At 44.5% G+C, this 25,362-nt stretch overlaps 1 protein-coding gene across 1 annotated transcript; it reads right to left on the bottom strand.

Annotated features, from left to right (window-relative positions):
• Positions 1–398: 398 nt before the first annotated feature.
• DRGX (dorsal root ganglia homeobox) lies at positions 399–25,362 on the bottom strand. Its single transcript, XM_030571133.1, has 6 exons — positions 25,329–25,362; positions 21,358–21,455; positions 20,974–21,075; positions 18,293–18,465; positions 18,065–18,177; positions 399–664 (listed from the first exon to the last, which is right to left on the bottom strand). The coding sequence occupies exons 1-6, from the start codon at positions 25,360–25,362 to the stop codon at positions 399–401; spliced, it is 786 nt and encodes a 261-aa protein (XP_030426993.1).

Genomic DNA, 25,362 nt, shown 5'->3' with positions numbered 1-25,362 from the left:
AGGCACTGTCCCAGGCCAGGCCAAAGGTGTTTGGGGTCAATCCTGCTCCTGACAAAGCCAATGCCAGAGGGCATCACTGTGTTCAGTGGGAGCAGGCTGGAGCCCTGGATGATTTGGTATCACTGGGATGCAAGGAGGCTAAAGATGGTATCGCGGATGGTTCCAAACACAGAAGGTGCCAGTAAATCAAAGGAATAAATCTACAGCGGCATTAGGAAAGCAGGGATGTGTGACGTGCAGCCGGAGTTCTCTCATATTTGCTCTGGATCCTCAGGATCCATGGTGGCCTCATGGCATCTGGTTTGGAAGGGCCTACGTCACAGTCCATTACATGACATTTCCCGAGGTTGAGGCCAAGGGTTCGTTACAAGGAGCTGGTCGGTGGGAATCATCCATCCTCATACGCTCTTCTCCCCATCCATCTGTTCCTTGGTCGGAGACGACCTGTTATCCTGGCTGTTCTCCGGGCCAGGTTTGGCCGGGGGGGTAGGGCTGCTGCTGGTGGATGGCAGGAGGTTGGCGGACTGCAGCACTGCCTCCGAGTGTTCCCGCGCTTTCATGCGCAGTGCTGCCACGCTGGCTGTGCGATTGCTTTGGCAGCCATAGGTGGGGAGGAAGGAGAGGCCCATGGGGTCTGGAACGCAGCAAGAGCACAGAGGGCTCCCTGGGGGAGGAAAGAGACAAGCCACTGTCAGCTTTAGATAATGTGGTGTCACAACCAGCGCTGAATCCCCGGCTGGCAAAAACCCACAGCATCATTGCCTTCAAAAGAGGCTCCCTTATTCACAGCAGCTGTGGATCTGGACCTTCACTGGGTCTAAAGCTACAATCAGCTTCATGATAACTTGGAGCTGGTAGGAAAATGGATTTTCCATTCCTGAAAAATGTCTAGCTTTTGAAAAAAATATTTGTGACCATTCGGGATGAAAACCCAGCATTTAGAAAATTATGTTTCAGTTTGACCATTTTTGATCCTTTTTTTTTAAATGTATGTAAAATAAATTACATTTTGAAACCGAAAAATGTTGTAAAATGAAAAGTCAAAGCTTTTCTTTCCAGAAACATCCAAATGTTCCCCCCTCAATTCTTTTTCTAAACAAAATTTAATGGAAAGTGAGACAATGTCATGAAAATTTTAATCAAAATGTCATTTCCCATTGAAAAACTGCTGTGACAAAAAAAATTCAACCAGCTTGAGTTGATGACACTGTTCAGGGCTGATTCCCAGCTAGTGTAAACCTTAAAGTGTCATTGGTAACAAGAGGGTTTCCCTGATCCACACCAGCTCGGAATCTGGCCCTTCTTAGCTCTGAAGCTAAAAGTCTCCATGAACAGTAAGGTGAATCCAACGCCCTGAAGTTGGGATCCAAACTTTCTCCAAAACTGGAGAGAACAGATACTTACATCTCAGGTATTATTTTGGCCTCTTTATAGGGTCTGATCCTTGCAAAAGTTGAGTACACTCAATTGCTGTCAGTGGGCGTTGTGGATGTTCAGGTCCTTGCAGGATGAGGACCCATAAGAGCTAGAATCTGCTGCCCTGACACTGATTAGTATCTTGCTTCACAAGTTGCTCAGGGCAACTTGTAAAGTAAGTTATTAATCAATGTGACTGAAGGCACCAGAATCTGGCCCATAGATAGAAGCTGGTCATGATGCTTAGAGTCATATGTGGTCTTCTTCTACAAATTCAGCCCCAAGGTGCAATTTGATGATGCTGAATTCACTTCCCCATGCTTCATATGGGAGATCAACCCCAATACTAAAATCCTTAATACTGAGATCCCCGAAATGAAGTTCTGAGCCCTACAGGCCTCTTTGAACTTTAACCCTGGATATTTATGTGCTAATGGGTACTTGCTTCAGCAAAGAAAAAAACCAACCCACCCAGAAACAGGAATCAGATTAAAGTGTAAAAGCACCCGGGCCCAAATGATGCCAGAGGCCTGTGCAAATCACCATTATTTCAATTTTGTGCTGTATTCGTCTTCAAACAAAGAGTCAGGAGATGCCTGGGAAATCCCCCTCTCTGTGTTTCATGAGCACCGCCCATGGCCCTCCAAGCAAGACATTATTGCCAGTTATGAGAAGTGTCCGAGGGACATATTGAACATGCTGCTTTGATCAGGCCTGATCAGGGCAATTGCGCTGAAAGCATTACAGTTAGCGTTTAAGGCCAGAAGAGGCCATTAGATCAGCTGTCTGACCGCCTGTATATCACAGGCTATTTACATTTCACTCTGTTATGCCTGTAGTGAGCCCAGTATCTTGTGTTTCACATTAAGAGCTGGGCTCTAAACTAGCTAAATTGGTGGGAAATGTCCATGACTGGGATCAACTACAGGAAACTGCAGATTGTGTGAGTGGGTTCATTAACCCCTTTGATCCTGGATCTATTTTTCTTTTCAGGAATGAGAGGGGAAATTATTGTCAGCTGGAGGGGGTCAGAAATTCCTGTGCCCTGGGGAAGTGCAGATGCCAGAGCACTGGAGTAAGGGTGGAGTTGAAAACACAGGAGATAAGCAGAGAAAGAAAACATAGGAAAGGAAAGAGGTAAGCAGGGCTGTGGGGAAGGTATTGACTGATTAACCCCCAGTGCAGTAACACTCGTCCATTAGCCTCGTTAGTCAATTACTGTGTCAATTACATCTATCTGTGTTGTAAGGATCATTTTGCTTCATTGCACCTGCCATCCCACAGGGCATTGCAAACTTTGCCATCTCTAGCAAGAAACCACTTGTTCCACCAGCTGATCTGCAGTCTCGTGAAATGCAGACGTTCTGCTATGCCACCCAGCAGTTCAGGCCAGAGAAGAATCCCACATCGACATGAAGGTGCAGGGGGAGTTAGGGAGATGCAATGGAATGGAGCCATTCCTACTCTTCAAAAAAGTGCTGTGGGATCATTGATGAACTCAAGTGGTGAGGATCTTGGCTGTATGGCTCATCAAAAGGCAACACAGCACCCCCAGCCATAACACACAGCAACAAGCACAACCGACTGAATAGTTAGCGCTACCTCCTGTGTTGTCCTTGACAAGGTCCCCCATCCAATTCTGATCCCACTTGTTCACACTTAGCTTAGGAGAGACAACAAGACATCAGACAGGGAAGTAAGTTTCTCTTGAAATACAAGGTGACTTGTTCCATATTAAAAACTTGGCTCCTTTGTACCTAGATGGGCACCATGTTTGCCTTAACTGGCTGTACCCACCCACTGAGGGGAGCCCTCGTGACCAGGTGTTCCTGGGACAACATCTCTGGGGCAGAGGACGTGACTCCTGAGGGGAGCGGAGGTCTGGGGAAGTGGTCTGAGGTTGCATACCTGGCTTTAGGGGCCGCGCCTGGAGTTCCATTAGCTGGTTGGGCTAGAGCTGCCCTCCCACAGCAGGACTGAGGGCCAAGGCAGGAGATAAAACAATAGGGAGAGTGTGGAGCAGGGCTTCCTCCTCCCTACCCCACTGCTAAAACCAGAAGGGAGAGCCCCCTCCTCTCCCTAGCCTGGGGTGCCCCCACTCCTTGGCAGGAGTGATGAGAACTCCCTCTTCTTGTTCAATTGACTTTAACCCCTGGGCTCTGGGTGGTTCCCAGCCAGGCTCCCGGAGAGAGCCGGGCAGCAGGTATGATGGGAAATGTAGTCCCTGCCATCGGCCATATTTATAATTCTAGATTCTTGTAAGGCCTGCTGGGAAATAGGAGGGGGAGCTTTGGAAGGAAGAAGGTTGTGGTGATGGACTCACCTGATGGCTACGCACCAGGAGTCCTATTACGTCAGTGCAGCTGTATTTTACTTTGAGAGGATTTGGGGGCAGATGAAGACCAGTGGGGCCAGGGAGTCATTTATTTACTGGCCTGGGACAAACTAAATGAAAGCCCCTCTCCCCTTTATCTCCAGCAGGGCAATGTGTCTCTGCCTTTTCTAAGTTCCAGATGGTCTCACCTTTTCTGTCTGCCTGCCCCATGCTGCCACTTCACCCCTCAATGTCCTGGCAAGTGTGTGCTAAATAACCCATAGCAAGTGCTGTCTAACTCCTTCCCCTTGTACCACTGAGGAAGCCGGAATCCCACCATGGGGTGGGTGGGGTGGAATCCCCGTTAATGCCTCCTTGGGTCATGTCTGAAAGGCTTGGGAAGTTCAGGGACAATATGAGGGCAGAGCCATGGCCCTTCCCTTTCTGCAGCAGTCGCTGAGCTACAGTTCCAACATGCACTCCCCATGGGGAGCTTCACAGCCAGAATTCCTCCAAAGGACTCCAGCAGCCCCACAGCTCCTGTGCACCCCCTTCAGTACTCAGGGCAGAATCCTACCCTCAGCCAATCCCAACAGACAATGGCACGGCAGACCACAACTGATGCAATGCAATGTCTGTGTCTGATCTGTCCAAGCCAAGGACTTGCGTTAATATCAGCAGTTAATATCCAAGTTAAATGGCTCATGACAGAGTGATGGATTTTATAACCTACATGAAGCAGGTATTCTTTCTATTACAGAGCTAATCTCAGTGCCACTGGGTCAACATGAATTTAGACAGTTCTTTGTTTTCTGGACATTAGCAAAACTTCCCAGTGACAATTATTGGACGTTAGTTATTTGTAGGAAGGCTTCTTGAGAAAACACTTTCTGAAAAGTCAGGAGGAAGTCTGGAGAGTTTATTAATATAACTGAGCTGTCTTTTTAACCCCTGCAATTCTCCTAGACACAGAGCTTACTATCGGTGAAGTAACATTTCTGTTGTGTAAAAGCAGCAAAGAATCCTGTGGCACCTTATAGACTAACAGACATTTTGGAGCATGAGCTTTCGTGGGTGAATACCCACTTCCTCAGATGCATGTAATGGAAATATCCAGGGGCAGGTATATATATGTGTGCTAGCAAGCAAGCTAGAGATAACGAGGTCAGTTCAATCAGGGAGGATGAGGCCCTGTTCTAGCAGTTGAGGTCTGAAAACCAAGAGAGGAGAAACTGGTTCTGTAATTGGCAAGCCATTCACAGTCTTTGTTCAATCCTGAGCTGATGGTGTCAAATTTGCAGATGAACTGAAGCTCAGCAGTTTCTCTTTGAAGTCTGGTCCTGAAGTTTTTTTGCTGCAGGATGGCCACCTTAAGGTCTGCTATAGTGTGGCCAGGGAGGTTGAAGTGCTCTCCTACAGGTTTTTGTATATTGCCATTCCTAATGTCTGATTTGTGTCCATTTATCCTTTTCCGTAGAGACTGTCCAGTTTGGCAGATGTACATAGCAGAGGGGCATTGCTGGCATATGATGGCGTATATTACATTGGTGGATGTGCAGGTGAATGAACCAGTGATGGTGTGGCTGATCTGGTTAGGTCCTGTGATGGTGTCGCTGGTGTAGATATGTGGGCAGAGTTGGCATCGAGGTTTGTGCATGGATTGGTTCCTGAGCAAGAGTTATTATAGTGTGGTGTGCAGTTACTGGTGAGAATATGTTTCAGGTTGGCAGACAACCTGCCAACCTGAAACACCAGTAACTGCACACCACACCATAATAACTCTTGCTCAGGAACCAATCCATGCAACAAACCTCGATGCCAACTCTGCCCACATATCTACACCAGCGACACCATCACAGGACCTAACCAGATCAGCCACACCATCACTGGTTCATTCACCTGCACATCCACCAATGTAATATACGCCATCATATGCCAGCAATGCCCCTCTGCTATGTACATCTGCCAAACTGGACAGTCTCTACGGAAAAGGATAAATGGACACAAATCAGACATTAGGAATGGCAATATACAAAAACCTGTAGGAGAGCACTTCAACCTCCCTGGCCACACTATAGCAGACCTTAAGGTGGCCATCCTGCAGCAAAAAAACTTCAGGACCAGACTTCAAAGAGAAACTGCTGAGCTTCAGTTCATCTGCAAATTTGACACCATCAGCTCAGGATTGAACAAAGACTGTGAATGGCTTGCCAATTACAGAACCAGTTTCTCCTCTCTTGGTTTTCAGACCTCAACTGCTAGAACAGGGCCTCATCCTCCCTGATTGAACTGACCTTGTTATCTCTAGCTTGCTTGCTAGCACACATATATATATATACCTGCCCCTGGATATTTCCATTACATGCATCTGAGGAAGTGGGTATTCACCCACGAAAGCTCATGCTCCAAAACGTCTGTTAGTCTATAAGGTGCCACAGGATTCTTTGCTGCTTTTACAGATCCAGACTAACACGGCTACCCTCTGATACTTGATTTCTGTTGTGCTTTACTTCCAAATTAATCCCACTGTGCTTACAAGCATTACTAAGGGCTAGTCTACACTAGAAGCGCAACAGCAGCGCAGCTTCACCAATGCAGCTGCGCTGCTATAGCGCATCTGGTAAAGACACTGTATGCCGACCAGAGAGCTCTCTTGTCAGCATGATAAAACCACCTCCAGGAGAGGAGATGGCATGTCAGTAGGAGCAGTCCACATCTGTGCTGGGGTCAGTGTAATTTACATCGCTCAGGGGGGAGGCTTATTCGCACTCCTGAGTGACGTAAGTTATACCAACATAACTGGCAGTGTGTACGAGCCCTAACCCATTGCACAAACCCCAGATCCTAAACCTTCCAAACTTTGGCATTCACAATCCAAACCTGCAGATGTTGCTGTCTCTAGTGGGCTGAACATCTCTACCTTGAGAGTGTTTGATATTGGACCCTAAATTGGTAAAGACAAGGTGGGTGGTCACAAATGATCATGCTATATCTGATCTCTCAGTTCTCATCCTCAAAGGAAACCTGCACAACACCTCTAGAAGATGAGCCTGGGAGCTTAAATGCATAACTTCACTAGACACTAAAATCATGGACTGAATAGAAACACTGGATTTATGGATCATTACGATAATCTATAACCCACTAACCTCCCTCTGCCCCCAACTTTTTTTTTCTCCTCTCCCTCCCTGTGACTGGAGAGGTGTTAACTGGCCACTTCACCTTGAATAGTCCCTTGAAATATGTGTTAATTACTTATGCTAAACAATTTGTTCCAACTTGTATTTAGCTGGGACACCTTGAGTACATTTCCCAGACCTGAAGAAGAGCTCTGTCTTAAGCTTAAAGGTTTTGGGTATGGCTACACTTGAAATTTCAAAGCGCTGCCATGGTAGCGCTTTGAAGTGTGAGTGTGGTCAGAGCGCCAGCGCTGGGAGAGAGCTCTCCCAGTGCTGCACGTAAACCACATCCCTTATGGGTGTAGCTTGCAGTGCTAGGGGCCGCGCTCCCAGCGCTGCGGCACTGATTACACTGAGGCTTTACAGCGCTGTATCTTGCAGCGCTCAGGGGGGTGTTTTTTCACACCCCTGAGCGCGAAAGTTGCAGCGCTGTAAAGTGCCAGTGTAGCCAAGCCCTTAGTCTCTTCACCAACAGACGTTGGTCCAATAAAAGATATTACAACAGCCAGCTTGTCTCTCTAATATCCTGGGACTAACATGGCTACAGCAACACGGCATACTGAATTTTGTGGCTTTCCAATTTAAGTAACAAGATGAAGTTTGAGCACACGTTAAAAGGGGATTTATAACAAAATCTGCACAGTATATAACATGAAATATAATTTTTTCTACCCACAAACACTTATCCCTATTGAAATGCAGCCACCTCTGGGGTGAAATGCAGCAACAGTTTAACAGCACAGAGCAGCGTATCATGACAGTTTAGGAAAGGAAGCAGCACTATGATGTTCTACTATAAAAAATAACATGATTAGGTTTTTCAAGGCCTTTAAGAAATTTTGTTGCTTTTTCTCACTTATGGAAAAGAAACAGATAGAGAAAGAAAATATCCAAAAATTAGATCTCAAAATGAGATCTGATCCAAAGATCAGCAGGGACTATCTCTCATTTGTTTATATGTACTGCACCTAGCAAAATGGAACCCAACCCAGGTGTGGCCACTGCCAGCAGATTCTACCACAATATCAATGCCAATATTCAGCAGCTCTTTTAAAAATCCGGATAGTAATGCTGTGTTATTTCTGTCACTGTCATTATTTCCCACTGGCTATCAAGTGCTGTAACATTGTGATTTAGGGCATGTCTACACTACAAAGTTAAGTGGACACAATGCAGCTTATGTCAACCTAACCAAGTAAGTGTACACATGACAGTGTTCCTTCTGCTGCTGTAACTCGCTTGCTCTGCCAACCTAGTAAACCCACCTTGACAAGAGGCGTAAGGCTTAGGTCGACATAGTTCAGGTGACATAGTATCTATACAGACACTAAGTATAGACACTGTGTTACTTGCATCGCCTGTTGGCCATCAGGGTGGCAGACAGCCAGAGTGGTAGGATCCCTGTTTTGAAATTTAAGTGGGAGGAGTGTTCCAGCTCTGAGCCCAGCAGTGCTGACAGTTGCAGTTGCAGTTGCAGTCTTGCTGCCTGGTACTGAGAATGCAGGCTGGGGCCTCACTGCAGAGCTCCCAACTGGAGCCCTGCTGCTGCCCAGACTCTCAGCTCCCCCCTCCACAGTGAGTTCCTTCCCATGAGGAGTTGAGAGCCTAGGCAGCAGGTAAGATCAAGCTGAGAGCTCCATCCCATGGGGACTGGGGAGCTGAGATCACGGGCTGTAGCCAAGTTGGGAGCTCTTGGCCCCCTATGCTGCCCCTCTGAAGTCAATGCAAGCGCTCCTGGTGAGGATGTGCACTGCCAACTGCAGGAGAGCAGTGTGGACTCACAAAAATGCATTAATTACTGCAGTAGCTGAATTGTGTACTGAATTGGGAACATAGGTCAACTTAATTATGTAGTGTAGACATGGCCTTAGTCACAGAGCACCTGACACTGCCTCCATTGGAATCCATAGCAAAACTCCTACTGACTTCCATGGCAGCAGGATTAGGTTCCAAATTGAGAGAGGGAAAAGTCCTGCTGTTTCATCAAGTTCAGCACCCCACTCAGCTAGTCCATTTTTTGCAACCTTTTTGTGAGAATAGTTGACCTCCCGACATGGCCACTCAAAGTCCTTTGGAAGGGAAGGAAGTGGGCCCAGGTAACACAAAAGTGAGGCTAGCATTAATTTGGCCAGCTGTATTGGAGGAGAAGAGAGGTAGAAATTAGTGTCTCCCCTTCTGAGGCCACCCTGGCTGAGTTCAGATGAGTGTGAATAGACTCAGTCGAATAAGAATAATTTTTGCTCTATGGTTAGCAAGGGATAAAATATTTATCAGTTTTCAATATCAATCTAGGTTCTTTGCTTAATAATTAGATCTGCTATTACCCAGTGGCTTTCTGCAGTTGAGCTATCCCCGGTGAACACATGGATACCCCCATCAATAATTCATCCATGAACTGCTTGCCTAATTTTCTTTGCCACTAAAATGCCTGTATGACAGTGGGTCAAATTCCATTGTCAGTTGTCCTGTATAAATCCAGAATAACTCAATTTAAATTAGTGTCATTGCTCCGGGGTCATGCTGGTGTAAATGAAAGCAGGAACTGGCCCTTCATTACAATACACAGTAGCAAGTCATGTGAAGGCAGACTTGATTCTAACCTCACCTGTGTAAATGGGCAGTAAGTGCAATGGAGTCAGTGGAGCTATATCGGCATAAAGCAGCATAAGTGACTTTAGAATCGGTTCCCATGCCTTCTACATGCTTGTCAGGGGCCTATGGTGGAAAAGCGCATTGACTTCACTGGTATATGCATCCACTTATGCCAGGGAAGAATTTGGCCTGTTTTCTCATTGCAATAGTGCATGCAACGCTACTGGAAAATAAACAGTTGTTCTTAATTACTGAGGGTACATCTACACAGCAATTAAACAGCCATAGCTGGCCCGGGTCTGGGCTCAGGTTATGGAGCTGTAAAATTGCTGTGTGTAAATGTTTGGGCTCCAGGACCCTGTGAGGAGGGGAGTGTTGCAGAGCCAGGTCTGCAGCCCAAGCCTGAACATCTACACAGCAATTTTTAGTCCCACAGCCTGACACCTGTGAGCCTGAGTCAGCTGATCTGGGCCAGCCGTGGCCATGCTATGGATTTTTTATTCCAGTGTAGCTGTACCCTTAGTGCCTGATCCACCCTCCACTGAAATCTATGAGAGTTCTTCCATTGACGTCCAAGGGAGCTGGGTCAGGCTGCTCAAGTACAGCATGTGAACTGCTTTATTTCAAGAACTCTCTGCCTCCTGTATACGAAATTAAAATACACAATTAGGTTTCCATTAAGTTACAGCAAATTCTGCTGAATTGATCGAAGCCTCCTTGCATTCCTGTATGACATCATGCTTTAAAGGCTCAGCCTGAACATAAATATTTAATGTAATAAATACAGTCTGAAATATTTGATCCACTTGGCAGTTTAATTGATCTACTACAGAGACTGACAGGAAAAATTAAATTAATTCTGTCTTGTCTCTGCCAACAGGACATTTTAATTGTAAAGGTACTTGAACTACAATTTGGGTTACACACAGAACCCTTTTGCTCATGCTGTGTTGTTTTAATGTTCAGAGTCAGCCTAGGATAATGGAAGTGGAGCGGGGCATATATTGATTTAGGAATATTCAAAAATATATACCAGGTATATATGATTTTAGCTCAACAGTTTCAGAAATTCAATAGATCATCTTCTTGAAAGCCACAAACTGATTCTCCTCCTCTCACAAACTGTGTGTGCGGGGTGAAAATCTTAGCTGGAGCTTGAAATTGTAGGAAATGGAGTATCTAACTACCTTCTGCTTCTTTGAAATCCTCATTTAAAATCCTGGACCACTACATGCTGTTTAATTTACAGTAAAGGCGTGGGGGGGGAGAAGTCGGGGGGGGTAAGGTTTAAATGTTTTTTCTTAATAATATTCAGCTGGGTTTTTTTTCAACTTGTTTGTACCCACATGAACCCCACACAGTAAAATTGCCTTTACCAGGGATGTATGGCAGCCAATACCCAGAATACAGACTTTAAATTGCTATTGAGATTTGATTCAAAGGGGGCCTAGCCCAGCGTTCCATGACTACTACAAACAGCCAATGTACCTAGCTGCACTCAGGACTGATCAGTGGGAGGGAAAAAGTGGTCTTTTGCTAACTTTGTAGCTCCTGGCCCTCGGTGTAACTTAGAGCAGCTTCATGCCTGCTATAAGTTCACATTCCCACATTTGCCCTAGTGTAGGTGAATGTCATCCACATCTCTTTTCCTCCAGTCACATCCTCTGCATTGGAGGCTGGGAAAGGGTGGCGCAGAACAGGCTATGCTGGCTCTAATAGTCTATTGCCACCACGATTTCAGATCTGCCAGGTCTGCCACTAGAGCCGCACAAAACAGGCAAAACAGGGCTGAGGTGGTGGCCCGGTTATTTCAAGGTGAGCTTTGACTGGCCTACAATACAGCTTTGGGCCCAGGCTATTTCACGTTACATGAATTGTACTCACACGTTTTACATTAGAGGGTAGCTCATTTTTCCATTATTCCTGTTATTAGGGCAGTATGCATGGTGCACTAAGCATTGCCCACACACATGAGAAGAGACAATCTCGGCTCCAAGGAGTCCGTATCCAGCCTCTATGTGCTGTTAGTGCAATTCCAAAAATAATTTAGGAACCTGTGGCCAGATTCTGCCTTTGGCTGCATGGGCAGGGAAGCCACAAGGGCAGGGCATGTGTATCTGAGAGCAACAATAATCCTTAGAAACAACCAGAATTTAGCACCTCCCCCACCACCTTTTCCCTAAGCATTTTCAAGTCCTCTCCAAACAGGTACAATCCTTCGCCTTGTGGATGTGGGCCACTCAGTGTGAGGTCAGAGGGAACACCTGCACCAGTAAGGATCAGTCTCACAACCAAGGCTTGACAGGATTCAATCCTCCCACCATCACTGTCATTCCCCATGAGGAAAGCCATGGCACAAAGGGCCTGATCCTTCTTCACACTGAAATCAACAGCAAAACTCCCATCTACCTCATTCTATCTTAGCTACTTATCTAGCCACCATTACCATGGTATCGGAGCACCTAACACTTTCTAATGAATTTATCCTTGCAATATTCCTGTGAGGTAGGGCAGTGCTAGCATATCCCTTGTACAGAGGGAGCTGAGGCACTGAAAGACCAAATGACGTCTCCAAGAGCTCCCAAAGGGAATCCGTTGCAGATCAGAGAACTGAGCCCAGGTCGGCACTCTGACAACTGTACCAGCCCTTCCCCCATAAGGCAGCAGCGCTTTTATCTCTCTGCATGAGATAAGCCAGGATTTGAACCTGTATTCACCTGTGCACAAAGCAGCAGTGTTTCCACCTTACCAGATCACTGCATTGGGTTAGCAGAAGGAGATCCAGACAGATTAAATGAGTTGCCCAAGGTCCCACACCGAGGAAAGCACTTAAGCACGTAATTCAGTGCTTTCTTGAAGCAGGGTCCAAATTACTGGACATTACACAATTAATCCTCCATAATGTTCCCAGCTGCAAGCACGGCAGCAAACAAACCATGAAAGATTCTAATCAATGTTGCTTTGGAATATCCGCTTTGGAATATAACGTGCAATGCTGCTTCTCTATCCATGGCGTGGGGCTGCTACAAAAACAGAGCGAGCTATCACTTGCACGGAAAGGAGCTGGGAGTGAATTATGAAAGTAATTCCCTGGCAAGTGTAATTATTTTTCTCCACATACGCTACACTATGTATCACAGGTTCTCAGGAAGTTTCAGCTGAATATAACGGACGTGCTTTTGGCCTCAGAGGCAAGAATAGCAGAGCACTTCCGCTAAAAACGGAGATTCTTGTTTACATGCATTAATAACCTCTTCTCCATTAATGAATTGCATTCATACTGTCATCCATTAAGGAGGTGCTCTGAGGTCTCTCCATTTAGAACACTAGCTTCTCCTGATGACTATTGTTATGCAGCCCATAAATAAAGCTAGTATTTCCCCTTCATATTTGATGCTCTGCAATTAAGTCTGCTAAATGGGCTGCACAGGCCTGGTTTACGGTAAGTGATTTATCTTGGAACATAGGGGACACATAGGAATTGCCATAGTGGACCAGTGCAATGGTCCAACTAGTCCAATTTCTGATGGTGCCCAACCCCTGATGCTTTGGTGGACTAAAACAAGCTATTTCTGATTCCCAGGAACTTAGTGGATGATTAGTATCCTGAAACATGTGGCTTCATATCCCTCATAAAGGCTGGTCCCATTTATGAATGCAATGGTGATTCTTCAACTGATAAACCATATCATCTTGATTAATAGATTTATCAATTCCAAGGCCAGAAGGGACCATCGTGATCATCTAGTCTGACCCTCTGTCTAACGCAGGCTAGAGAACTGCCCCACAATAATTTCTAGAGCAGATCTTTCAGAAAAACATCCAGGCTTGATTTAAAGTTTGGCAGAAATGGAGAATCCACCACGATCCTTGGTCAAGTGTTCCAATGGTTAATTACTCTCATCTTTAAAAATGTAAACCTTATTTCGAGTCTGCATTTGTCTAGCTTCAACTTCCAGCCATTGGAGTGTGTTAGATCTTTCTCTGCTAGATTGACAAGCCCACTGTCAAATATTTGTTCCCAAATATATAGCTCTTATGGTGGCTTGATGATGACTGTCTCAGTACAGTATTTGATGGGATAGACACCTAGGAGGGAGAGGAATTGTCCCAGATGATAGAAAGGGTTAACGGGCTACAATTAATATGGGGAGAATATAGGCTGAAAATCAAGAAAACTTCCTGATGGCAAAATGCGCTACTCTGTGGAATAGTCTATGTTCTGCACCATGATTCTCTGATGTTATAGTACCAATGCCCTGTTTCTTTCCTGGATGGTCTTAGAGTGGGAATATTCCCTTTGGAATAGATCTGAAATCCTGAACCAGCAGAGGTCTGGAGGCATGGGGCTCTTTTCCAGAGAGAGCAGGGTTGACTTTGCTTTGCTCTACAGCAACATTTCCAAGTTTGTCGGAAGTAGCACTAGCTGTGCTCGGGCCAGAGTTGTAAAGCTGTACCAAGTGAGTGGTGATCTTTGAGGATGAAGCATATCTTGCATCCCTGTGCCCAAGAGGCTAGTCCTAAATCTCATGTCTCAACTGGGTTGCCTTCCCCTAGGAAGGGCCCATTCTGCCTTGGTTTGTATCACAAGGTGTCAGATCCAGATGGCATTTGTGGGTGGCTTTGGAGAACTTGGGCCAGGTGATCCAAAACCAAAAGGAGAAAATGTTTTGATTTCTTTACATAGACTGCCCCTAGTTGTAGAACTTTCAGGTGGTGGAATGAAAATGAGCCTTGGGAGGGTAGACTAATGGTTAACTAGGCAAATCATCATCATTTATTATTAGCAGCATTGATGTTGACAGGACTACTTGCAAGATAAAGTCCTACTCAGTGTGAATAACTGTGGCAGAATCCAGCCCTGATTCCTCTTGCAAAGTGATTCTAAAAGCAGTTTCTAGCTATGTAGACTACTTCAATCTTCTCCAAAGATAAAAATGTAATATCTACCCAGGGGATTTAATATCTACAAAGTAAAATCTACCCAGGGGTTGGATTTTCCCCTACTCTCCCACTGTCCTGTATTACAAATTAATTCTCAAATCAATGTAAGTTACTCATAGTTTGTGGGGCACAGGAAGAGAGGGACAAACCAAGCCTCTGGCTGGTTGAATTCAAGAAGATGTAAAAATGATTTACAGACTTTCTAAAACACTATGTCTCTCTCCTTTTTCCCTACTTCCCCTCCGAACTGACATCTGGGGTTTGGTTCTGCGTTCACACTGATGTAAATCAGGAGTAATTTCCACTAGTGAAAAGCTAGCATAACTGAGATCAGGATAAGGCTCATGGCTATTTTGCCCAGTAGTTCTAACCCAGCACCGTTTGACCATGAAACTAATTTACCAGCTGAGGACTCAATCCTGCAAATATTGAGCTTCTGTTGATGTAAATAGGAGGTTTATCAATTATTCAACTGAAATCTGCAGTGTGGTCAGAAACCAGTAATTTACCCAACATAGCTAAGTCCTAATAATGAGGATGTCCACCTAAAAACTGGTGATATGATATGGTCCATGATTTGCAAACATATGTCCTGACTCAAGAAACAATTTAAAGTCACAGATTGAACGATTTTTAAACTACAAGCGACCATTATGATCTTCTAGTCTGACCTCCAGAATAACAGAAGCTAGACAATCTCATCCAGTAAACACAGGCTTGTGTCCCACTGAACTCAATGGGACTTGAGCACATGCCTAAAGTTAAGCACATGCTCAAGCGTTTTCCTGACTCAGGGCTCGAGTGAGCTGGGAAAGTGTAAGCAAATTTGCTCCCACAAAAAGTCCAGAGTCAATAAAAATTCAGCTTGGCTTCCACACTGCAGATCATGTCCTGAAAGGCCAGTGGACTGGAGTTTGTTTGGGATCACATAGCACAAACAAGGGGAAGAAGTTTGTTAAATTGGCTCCAAACCTTTTGTTACTCAAGTCCTTCCTGCCTGTTCATACATGCCTGCTTTGAGATTTGCTTTATGACTAATCCTACCAGGTAAGTCTGTCTGCCTTTCATCACATCCATTGTCTTTGTAATGCACCCATCATCACAGCATTTAGATGCCCTGCACACCTGTTAAGAAAGGCTGAGATGGATGCACACGTTGAACCGCCACCCTGTGCATAATTTTCTTAATCCTGTTGCTTTATCTCCAGGGCCACTTCTGCAGTCACTGATCTTTGAGTAGTCCTTCTGGCACCTGAGAGACTAACAAATTTATTTGGGTATAAGCTTTCGTGGGCTAAAACTCACTTTTAGCCCACAAAAGCTTACGCCCAAATAAATTTGTTAGTCTAAGGTGCCACAAGAACTCCTCATTGTTTTTGCTGATACAGACTCACACGGCTACCCCTCTGAAACCTGATCTTTTCAGGAGGCCTTTGCAGAGAAGCAGGTGGCAAAACTTGCTCATCTTATCTCCAGTAATATGATGTGCCATAGCGGATGCTGACCAACCCCACTCTCTAGGAGTCTCTTCTTACTCTTTGCCAACTGACACTCCCATGGAGATGACAGCAGATATCTTAGATCAGGGAGAGAGCTGTATTCTTCTCTGAGATACACCTTTGTTGTGTATCACTTCCACATGCTCCCCTGCCTCCACACCGTGTAGATTGCAGTCAGTGCTGCAGAGAAAGGGAACACACTGGAGATGGAAAGGAGCAGTGTCGGGGAAAGGTGACGATGTTTTGCGTGTGATCACCATGAAGGGGATGCTACAATTATTTTCCAAGGGCTAGAAATCAACCCTACCACATCAAACAACAACCACCAACCCCCATACACATACAATAGAATACAATGCTCCCCAAAAGGTAACTGTACAAAAATGCATCCTATGCTCAAAGCAGCATCTCAGGTCACTAGTTCATCTCTGTGACTGGCAATGTTGTGACATACCAGGCAGAACAGACCCTTCCTAGCCCTCCCCACCGCCGCCCCAGACAGATACACAAATCCACCCTGGATTTCTTAAGTAATACCATTCTGCAGTGGTCCAGGGCTCCTAGCCATGCTTAGAACTTTCCCCTGTGCATGGCAGTAAATATTAGTCATGCATCTGAACCATTAAATCTGAGTTTGGGTGCAAACTTCTCCAAAGTTTGTGCGGGAACGGAATGCTCAGGTACCTAGCTTTAGTTCTGACCTGTCTCAATTCAAAGCACATATTTGGAGCCAAGTTCAGGGAGCCAGTCCCCAGCCTGAGTAGCTGACTGTATATTGTGTGCCTCTGCAGGAAACTAGGGAAAAGGAATCCTCCTGCCTGGAGGCTCTGGGTCTGCTCCAGGGAGGCTGTTACAGCCCAAGGGATGAAGTCAACCTCCACAGCCCCAACCTGCCACTGCTACCAAGGATTTGTGCAGAAGATCTGTGCAGCATCAGATCGTCTAACTTTTTGTCCTCCTGCCTAATTCCTGAGAACTGCCATGCCAACAGCCTCTCTGGAACTGGGGTCTGGTCCAGGGCACACCCTGTGCAACTCCTCCCAGATCCAGTCCCTGGCCTTTTATCCGCCAGAACTACACTGGCTTCATGACTAGTGTGGATTCTGCAGCTGTAGAAGCAATGGCTGGATTTGTCTCAGAATGCCAGGCTCAGCATTAGCAAACATTAACCTGCTTTAAAATTCACCAAGGTACATTTATTGAAATGATAACACTTGCTACCAGCCCAAGTGGCACGAACACAAATCAAGAGAGTATTCTGAAGGGGACAAGGTTCAGTTTTTACTCCCAGGAGATGCACTTAAACTCTGGGTAACTTTCCTTATTGTGTAAATGTATTAAATGTATTTAATATATAGATGCATGTGGCACAGATATGTACCACTTTGCACTTGGCAGTATTATGGGACTTCGTGTTTTTTAAATCTATAAATTGAATTCATCCTGGTTACACCTATAGCCTTATAAATTGCTAGGCAAAGAACAGCTAATGGATCAGCTGGTAATTTATTTTTAAAAGATGCACACTGAGGCATTTTGGCAACACTAAGGGGCGTGGGTACGGAGTGTTCCCATCTCAATGCATGAGCATGAAGTAATGGGAAATTACCTTTGCATATCCTCACAAACTGACACTCAAGCAATGTAATTCTTTAGAGAGGTCCTGCCAGGCAGAAAGATAAAGATTGGGCTTTACACAGAGATCTGCTGCAAAGGCAACTGCACACAGAGAACGGGTGGGGCACTCAGTAATAGTGCCAGGTAATGTATAATGCAAAAGGACATGTATAACTAATTTATTAGTATAAATCTGAATCTAAAAAAAATGCATGCAAAGTACATCTTAAAGGGCCAACTCCTGTTTGCCTTACTCCTATGAATAAACCCACTGACTGCAATAGGACTAGCTTCTAGAGTAAAGAGAGCAGGCTTTGACTCAAAATCATGCAAAATGTTCAGTTAAGGACCCAATACTGCACCTGTTCATCCCCATCGAAGTCAGAGAGGTTAATTGCATGAGTGCAGAGAGACAGGATTTGGCTTTTCATGAGAGCAGGCCCTTAAACCTGAAAAATCCACTTTTGTCCTTCGCTCCACATTTAAACAAAGAGACTCTTTACCTTTCAGAGAAGCAACGTGTGATAAAGCTTGAGCATAGGTGGCTGTGTTCAGAAGAGTCCCAGGTAGACATGATGGGAAGAAAGGCCCGGTGGGGCCAACTGATCGGCTTAGGCTGATAGAGAAGAAAAAATAACTTAGAAAAAACAGAACTGTTTGATTCAAGACATCAGTGAGTGTGTGTGTGTACATCTAGAGAGAGAAATTATTAATGCATTCATTCCCCTTACCTCTGCTGAATCTCTAGGCTCTCCTTCTTGTTCCTAGTTTGATCAACTGGAGAGGGGGAATTTAAATTTCTCACTGGGGGTGCCACCTCAGTCATTGTTTCTTTAGAGCCTTCCTGGTCTGATGCACCTCGTTCTGTCTTCCTCCATTTAGCCCTTCGATTTTGGAACCATACCTAAAAAGAAGAGAGAAATCAATGATGAATGCCCTGTTTAGCCAGACATGAAGCAATAAAGCTGCTTGTGAATTACTATTTCAGTAGAGACAGTTGTCTGAAGCTTGCCTAAAACTTCTCCTTTTCTCTTGTGGAACAATCAAGTGTGTCCTCACAGGATTTTTGCTAAGCCCTTACAAACACAGTTACTTCTGTCTCTGAAAACCAAACTGTGTTTAAAAACACTCAGTAGGAATATTTTCAATGACAATTTTCTTCAATAGCAAGGCCCAAATCCAACACAGTGCCCCTACTGACCAACACCCATCAGCAGGTGCTTAACTTGAATTCCCATTGACGTCTTTGGGACTTAAGCATGTGACTACTATTATGCGCATGCCAAAGTGTGGGATAGATGCACATAAGGACTTAGATGATTTCACACCTAAATCTTTACTAAGTTTCAGTTAGGATCAAAGAAGTCATTCATGAAAAGGTCCATGAGAGGTCATTTTCTCCATCCGGTTTCTAGTGGTGGGATGTTGCCTACAGTATATTCTCTGGCATTGTTGCCTGCAGTAAATGTCTCAAGGGATGGTAGATTATCACTGCAGAAGATTATTCCAGTCTAAAAGATCTCACTGTCTGAAACTTTTTCCTGACATTCAGCCTGAACATTCATATTCTTAATTTCATTCCATTATTCCTAGTTCTCCTCCTCCCATCCCCATATCATTCTTCTCCCTCTTGGTGTTTACATCCTTCAAATAGGCAGGTTGAAAATGCTGAAAACCCCCCTTGAGCCATGGGGCAGGAAATGCCCCTCAAGATGACAGAATGGCCAGCATTGTTGTTATAATTATTTTTCTCCTACAACTTCATTTTTATTTAGCTAGCTTTTAATTGCATGTATCAACAAACGTTGAATAATGATTTTATCTATATTCTAAATTTAGGGCAGTTAAATGCAAAGCAAAATGCAGACACTTTCTTGCGTCTTAATTGAATGAAGGTCACAGCTATAACAACATTTAATTGAGCTATTTTTCATTATCATATTTTAATGACTTTGCACTGACAGTTGCCTGCTTCTGAGGAAAGAGCATGATGAAGTCGTTTATTTCCCTATTTAGTTATTGTTTGACAACATCATCTTCGATTAAGACTCTGCTTTATAGCACATTAATCATATTTGAATGAGCAAGGGGTATAAATGTAAACATATCTCCCATCCTCTGTGTTTCCCCATGTCCCTGCATGAAAGCAGACTAAACAAATGCTTGCATCTATTGTCTGTTTGCATAATAGCCAACAACAAGGCTAAACACCAGTCGTCAGCAATCTAATTGTCACCACCCCTATCTCACCCTTGCACCTTCCAGAGAGAAGTTATGATCTTCCACTTCTGAATGCTCAATAATTGTCCCATTTATCTCAATTTGCAGTTCAGTCTTTAGACACCAATAGCCAAAATGGCATAATTTAAACAAAAAATCAAAAAAAGACTACCTACAATGCACTGGCAAAAGGAGATTTTCATTTCCAAATAATAATCAGTTTAATTTGCCTGTATATGACCAATGATTCATGGTCAGATTTAATAATCAGGATCGCATAATCTGATTATAGGAGAAATAATTTGTTTACAATCCCCTATTTACTGCGGTGAATTCCATTATCGCTCTTCAGCCATTGGGTTTTAAGAGATACTAACATGACCCTAGGGAACAAAAGGCAAGCTATTATATTTCCTACAATTAGATCTTTGCATAGTCTTAACCCGGAGTACCTACATTGGTGGGAAAAGCAGCATGCAGAAAAGCTCCATAAATAAAATGAATATATAATTGTGCTCAAAGAATGGCTTGAAAACCAGCGGTGGATGCTTGCAAAGCTATATGCATCCATCTCATGCGACTGCAGGACTGCAGCTCTCAGCAGAGTTTGAAAACACTTAAATAAAGTTAATCTATGGATCCTAGGAATTTTTTTAAGAAGTGGTGTTTGTGGGCCATGCTAATTATGGGATCAAATTAGAAGGGTTTAAATAGCATTGCAAGCTTTTTAAATTTACCTAAATGCAGCGTTTTGAAAGTAGTGGAAGGGGAGGAAAGTTAAAGTGATGCAGAAGGGTTTCTATTCTGGCAACTGGACTCCTGCAATTGACTAGCCCCGTTGCTTGGTAGTGGTCATAGCTGCTTTGGAGAATCACGTCTCAGCTCTTTTTTTTTTTTATTATTTTTTCCAAAGCAAGGAAATGGATGTGCATTGATGTAATTTAGTACCTTAGAGACACGGACAAATTAGTGTAGAACATTATCACTAGTTAATTATGAATGACCGATTAATCAACCTAATCTAATATTCCACATTATGTTGATGTTATTAAAGTGCATCATGAAAATGACAGATCGTCTTCATTTGCTTTCTTTGGCCAAATGTGCACTCTGCAATCATGATGTCAAAAGGGAAAAAAAAAAAGTTTGCCAGTTTTAATATCAGAGTTAAATAATTCACCAGAATGTTTACCTGCACCCTGGCTTCTGTGAGGTTGATTTTCATGGCCAGCTCTTCTCTAGTGAACACATCGGGGTAGTGGGTTTGAGCAAAAACTGCTTCCAGTGCCTCCAGCTGGTTAAAGGACGAGATGAAATATCTGTCAAGAGGAGGGGTTTGGGTTTGCTGTCTGTCTGAGTTGCTGGGGTTTATCCACGCTGGTAAAGGGGGGATCTCTGGATGCTGTGTTCCCCACAGCACAGCAACAGGGCAGACTGAGCCAGGCCGGTCAGGCTGTACCTTGCGGGCTGTAGGCAGCACGCTCTGGCTCAGCTGGATCCAAGGGGCTTTCTGCGCTCTGCGGGGAGGGGCAAGGGTGAGCCTGCAGGGACAGGGAAGGGAAGAGGGCGCCCGTACCTGCTGCAGGGTGAACGTGGTTCTGTTTCTTCGTTGTTTCCTGCGTAAGAAACCATCGTCAAAGTCTCCCGTGGAGTGGCCTCCGAAGGGGGCAGAACCTATGGGGGCAAGGACAGGGCAGTGCCTGAGGAATGCGTGGGGCTCTGCGTAGATTACTGCTGGGAACCCGGCACTGCCTGCGCCCCGCAGCGCGCGGTTCCTCCTAACCAGGTTCTCCCCTGTGGTCCGGACTCGCACCTCCGTGCGGTGTAAATCCAAGAGTCACTCCATTGAGGTAACCCCGGATTCACACCAGTCTGGCTGAGATCTCCAGCGGGCCCAATGTCCACTCTGCCTATCCAATCCCAATGATACAATAACATGTACTAGACTATAAATATCCACTAAACCTCTCCATTTACCCAGAGCCAGGTGTCTGACTGCAAGGCGCAAGCGGACACTCTGCTCTGAACTTCTGTTCCTGAAAGTGTGAGGGACACGGTGCAATCAATCCATTTCACAGCAGGACTCTCCGCTGAAGTCAAGGGGCGCTGCTACCGAAACCGAGATGGCAGCACACGAGCCAGAGTGACCACTTTGGGAATAGCGAGAAGGAACAGAGGCTGCCTGCTTTCAGGCACTCAACTCTTTACATCTTGTTTTGTGGTTTATGTCCTCTTTTTGGATGGATGGATGAAAGAAAGAAAGAAAGAAAGAAAGAAAGAAAGAAACCTATATTGAAGCGGTTTGAACGCAAAGGGAGGCAGAACAGATGGTTATTGTTGTTCTGTAACTTGGGGCAGGTAGCTATTTAGGGTATTTACAAATACATATTAAATCGGAACTCTATCAGCGCATCAGTTTCATTATGATTAAATTAATCTCTCTCATTTTCAACTGCATATTGTTTACCCGAAAGGCTCCAGTCTGACATATAAATGTGTGTTCATTTCCTGATCAACCACAATGGCTATGATCTATAGTGTAAATAGAAAGAACCACTTATAGCATGAATCTGAAATAACAAGTTAACTTTTCACCCGACGGACTGCATTCATTCCCTTCGATAATTTATGCCAGCGATTTAGTCGTGTGTGTTTCTAAAAAATCGGCGAAACAGTTGCATGCGTGCATAGCAGCTAACTCGTAAATATTCACATTCTGTCCATTCACAATTATAAAAAGAATAAAACAAGAGCCTATTCCATACGTTATGGAAGACTGAATTGCAGATGTACCTTTTATAAACAAACCAGGTATTTTAAAAATTAGAATAGTATTTGAAAAGTCCCAGATCAGTGCATTTCTATGTTTGTTAAACAACACAACTTATTTTATTTGAATGTGTAGAAACACTCACCCGCAAGCATTCAAAGTCACCCTAGAGCTAATGCTTTGCTTGCTAACCTCTACCCCCGAAAGCCGAATGATGTGTTGAACACAGGAGGAGTTTATGGTTGTACAGCTCCTAGCACAATGGTCCAGGTCCATTATCTAGGCTCCTAGGCGCCCTACCGCACTGGAAATAAATTATAATAATAGGAATCCCAGCAGTCTATAGAAACTCTGAAGAGCGAGAAAATGCACCCTTTACTGGCTGTGTGAGACTGATCTTAGACAGACGTTGCATTAGGGCAATATGTATGACTGTAAAATCAACTCCTGTCCATTCTTGTACAAGGATTTTCTAACGGAAGCAGTGGCGGCCCTTTCATGTTTTAGCTCAAACCCGGATGTTAAACTGAGGAAATGCCCCTTTTGTTGAGGGCTTGCGGTAGGGAGACAAACAGCCCTCACTTTAAGTATAATCTTTTTTGTTTTTATGGCCCGCGGAGTTAGTACTATTTAAATCTGATTTTGATACTTCTTTTCCTTTCTCTTCAGTAACAACAAAGAAGCAATCAAAAGTTATTTGATTAGCTGGCCCCTTTTCGGGCTAAACGTTTCTTTCTTGCTAGTTTATGCATATTTTACACACGATGTTGTTCTGAATGGTAACACACGATGTTGTTCAGAATTCACTAAACAAATTATTTAAAAATAATACGACTAATTAGTTGAATGGCATGTTGGTATTATATGGGCTACATGTAAAGAGTCACATGTTGAATACCTGTATCTGGCATGTCTTTAGGGTTCTGTATTATATGTCATCTGGCACCTGTAAATTGATAAGGAGCTGTTATAACGTGAGACAAGGAGGTGCTTTCATCTATCCTGGGAGAGTATTTTGCATGTGTATTATTTTGGAAATAAGAACTAACTCATAAACTAATCTTTAGATACTTATAGAAAGTGAATTTTGATCCGGGGGAATGCTCTGAAAGATGATCTATTTAAAAAAAAATCTATAGATTAATAACCGGGGGGTACCGTGTCAGTTTCTCTACTGCACATACAGACCGAATCTGCATGTCAGCAAATCATGATGCGCATTGTGTGGAAAGTTTCTCACTCCGCATGAACAGTGACTAATAATTTAGTACCTCAGCCAGTTCCTAAGCAGAGATACTAAGCAGAGAAAAGTGAGTCATTCACTAATCGATTGTAATTTAAAACAAAAACACAAAAATAGTTATGACACTTTTGCGTGTGTGTGCGGAGGGGATACTAGAGGAGCATTTTGAGCTTTAAAAAAAGAGAGTTTAACTTAAATTGCCATAGTATTTCCCCCAAGTTGTTGTTTGTTTGTTTTTAAATCACATCCTGGGAAAACTCACGAAGAAATAATTTATTTTTGAGGCTGTTCCGTAGGAGAGGTGCTGACAGCCTGAACTCCAGCCCATATGCCAAGCTTCTGCTTCTTCGTATACGAGAAAACAACTTTCAGTAGCTTAAGTGTCATTTTCAGGAAGGGGATTGACAAAATCGGTTTCAGGCTGATCTCTGAACACATCACGGTCGCTCTCTGAATGTGTCATTTTTTAAAAAGTCACAGCGTATCTGTTTTTGAGCAATAAACCGCATGAACAAATTGTCTGGCATGCAATGGGAGTTTGGGGAAAGCCCTGGATAAAACACTTGGCTAGCGCTCCTCCGGTTTAATAGCTGGAATATAGGGGGTGCGTGCACAAAACTGGGCACATCGAGGCTCATGATTCATCAAAACTCGGGTGAAGAGATGGGGTATTTTCTGTCCACGGAAATCCCTGACTCTCGGTGTTTGTAGGCTAGTTCTTAAGCGGCTGAAAGGGGGGGAAATCCCTGTGCTGGGTGGAAATGCGGCAGCTGGGTAGGAACCTTCCACTGGTTATTTAATCGTCGCGAGCACATGCAAAGGACAATGGGAGAGTCAGCCCCACACGGGTTTTCCTCTCCTAAGATGAACTTTATATGAGTTGAATCTGGTTTTATTCCTAGCCTCTGAGCAGGCAAGAGGCGCCCCTTCAGCCTCGGCCCCGGCAACAGGGCAGAGCTGAGATCGGGATTACAGTGGAATCGCAATTGCTGCAAATAACTGTAATACAAAAATAAGCCCTTTTAAAGTCCTCTCCCTTCTAGCCGCTCTGCGGCCCGTTTGTAAAATAGCATTAAAGATTTATGCAGCCCCTTTGGCTACAAGGGGGGGAGGGGTCCTGAAAGTGTCCCGATTACAGCCGTGAAACCAACATCTGTGCTGGGAGGGGAGGAAAGCATTTCCTCCGTAGCCTGGGGCTGATCTGTGGGCTCTCTAGCCACAGAGGGGAGGCAGGTGGCAAAATGTCATGGGGAGGAAGGGGGGGCACAACAAAAACAAGGCACTTCCAACATAAATCAAATAAAAAAAATACCCCCTCACCCGTGCCTCCATACCGAGGCTGGAGGAAACACCAAGGGGTGCTGTTCTATTTCCTCTTCGGGTAACGCTGAGCTTTTCTGCTGGTTCCCGGTGGAAGGGGAAATCAAGGAAGAAATGGCAAAATCTGCAAGGTTCACGAGGGTGCACTGCCCAGCCCCAGCCCCGCCCAAAGGGAAACGCCGGTACTTACACGAATTTGTGCCACAACACTCACCCTCTAACTGCGGGGGACAGTGGAAGTAAAACAT

The sequence above is a fragment of the Gopherus evgoodei genome, chromosome 7 (assembly GCF_007399415.2).
Source record: "Gopherus evgoodei ecotype Sinaloan lineage chromosome 7, rGopEvg1_v1.p, whole genome shotgun sequence".
Taxonomy (NCBI): domain Eukaryota; kingdom Metazoa; phylum Chordata; order Testudines; family Testudinidae; genus Gopherus; species Gopherus evgoodei.
Note: the sequence above shows the minus strand (reverse complement) of the source record. Positions and strands in the feature narration are given on the sequence as shown.

Excerpts from the sequence above, each read along its gene's own strand:
- DRGX (XM_030571133.1), bottom strand. The coding sequence starts at position 25,362 with ATGTTTTACTTCCACTGTCCCCCGCAGTTAGAGG. Across the intron at positions 18,466-20,973 it reads TCACAGAAGCCAGGGTGCAG|GTATGGTTCCAAAATCGAAG; the intron begins GTAAACATTCTG and ends TCTTCTTTTTAG. Across the intron at positions 665-18,064 it reads ACACGTTGCTTCTCTGAAAG|GGAGCCCTCTGTGCTCTTGC; the intron begins GTAAAGAGTCTC and ends TTCCTCCCCCAG.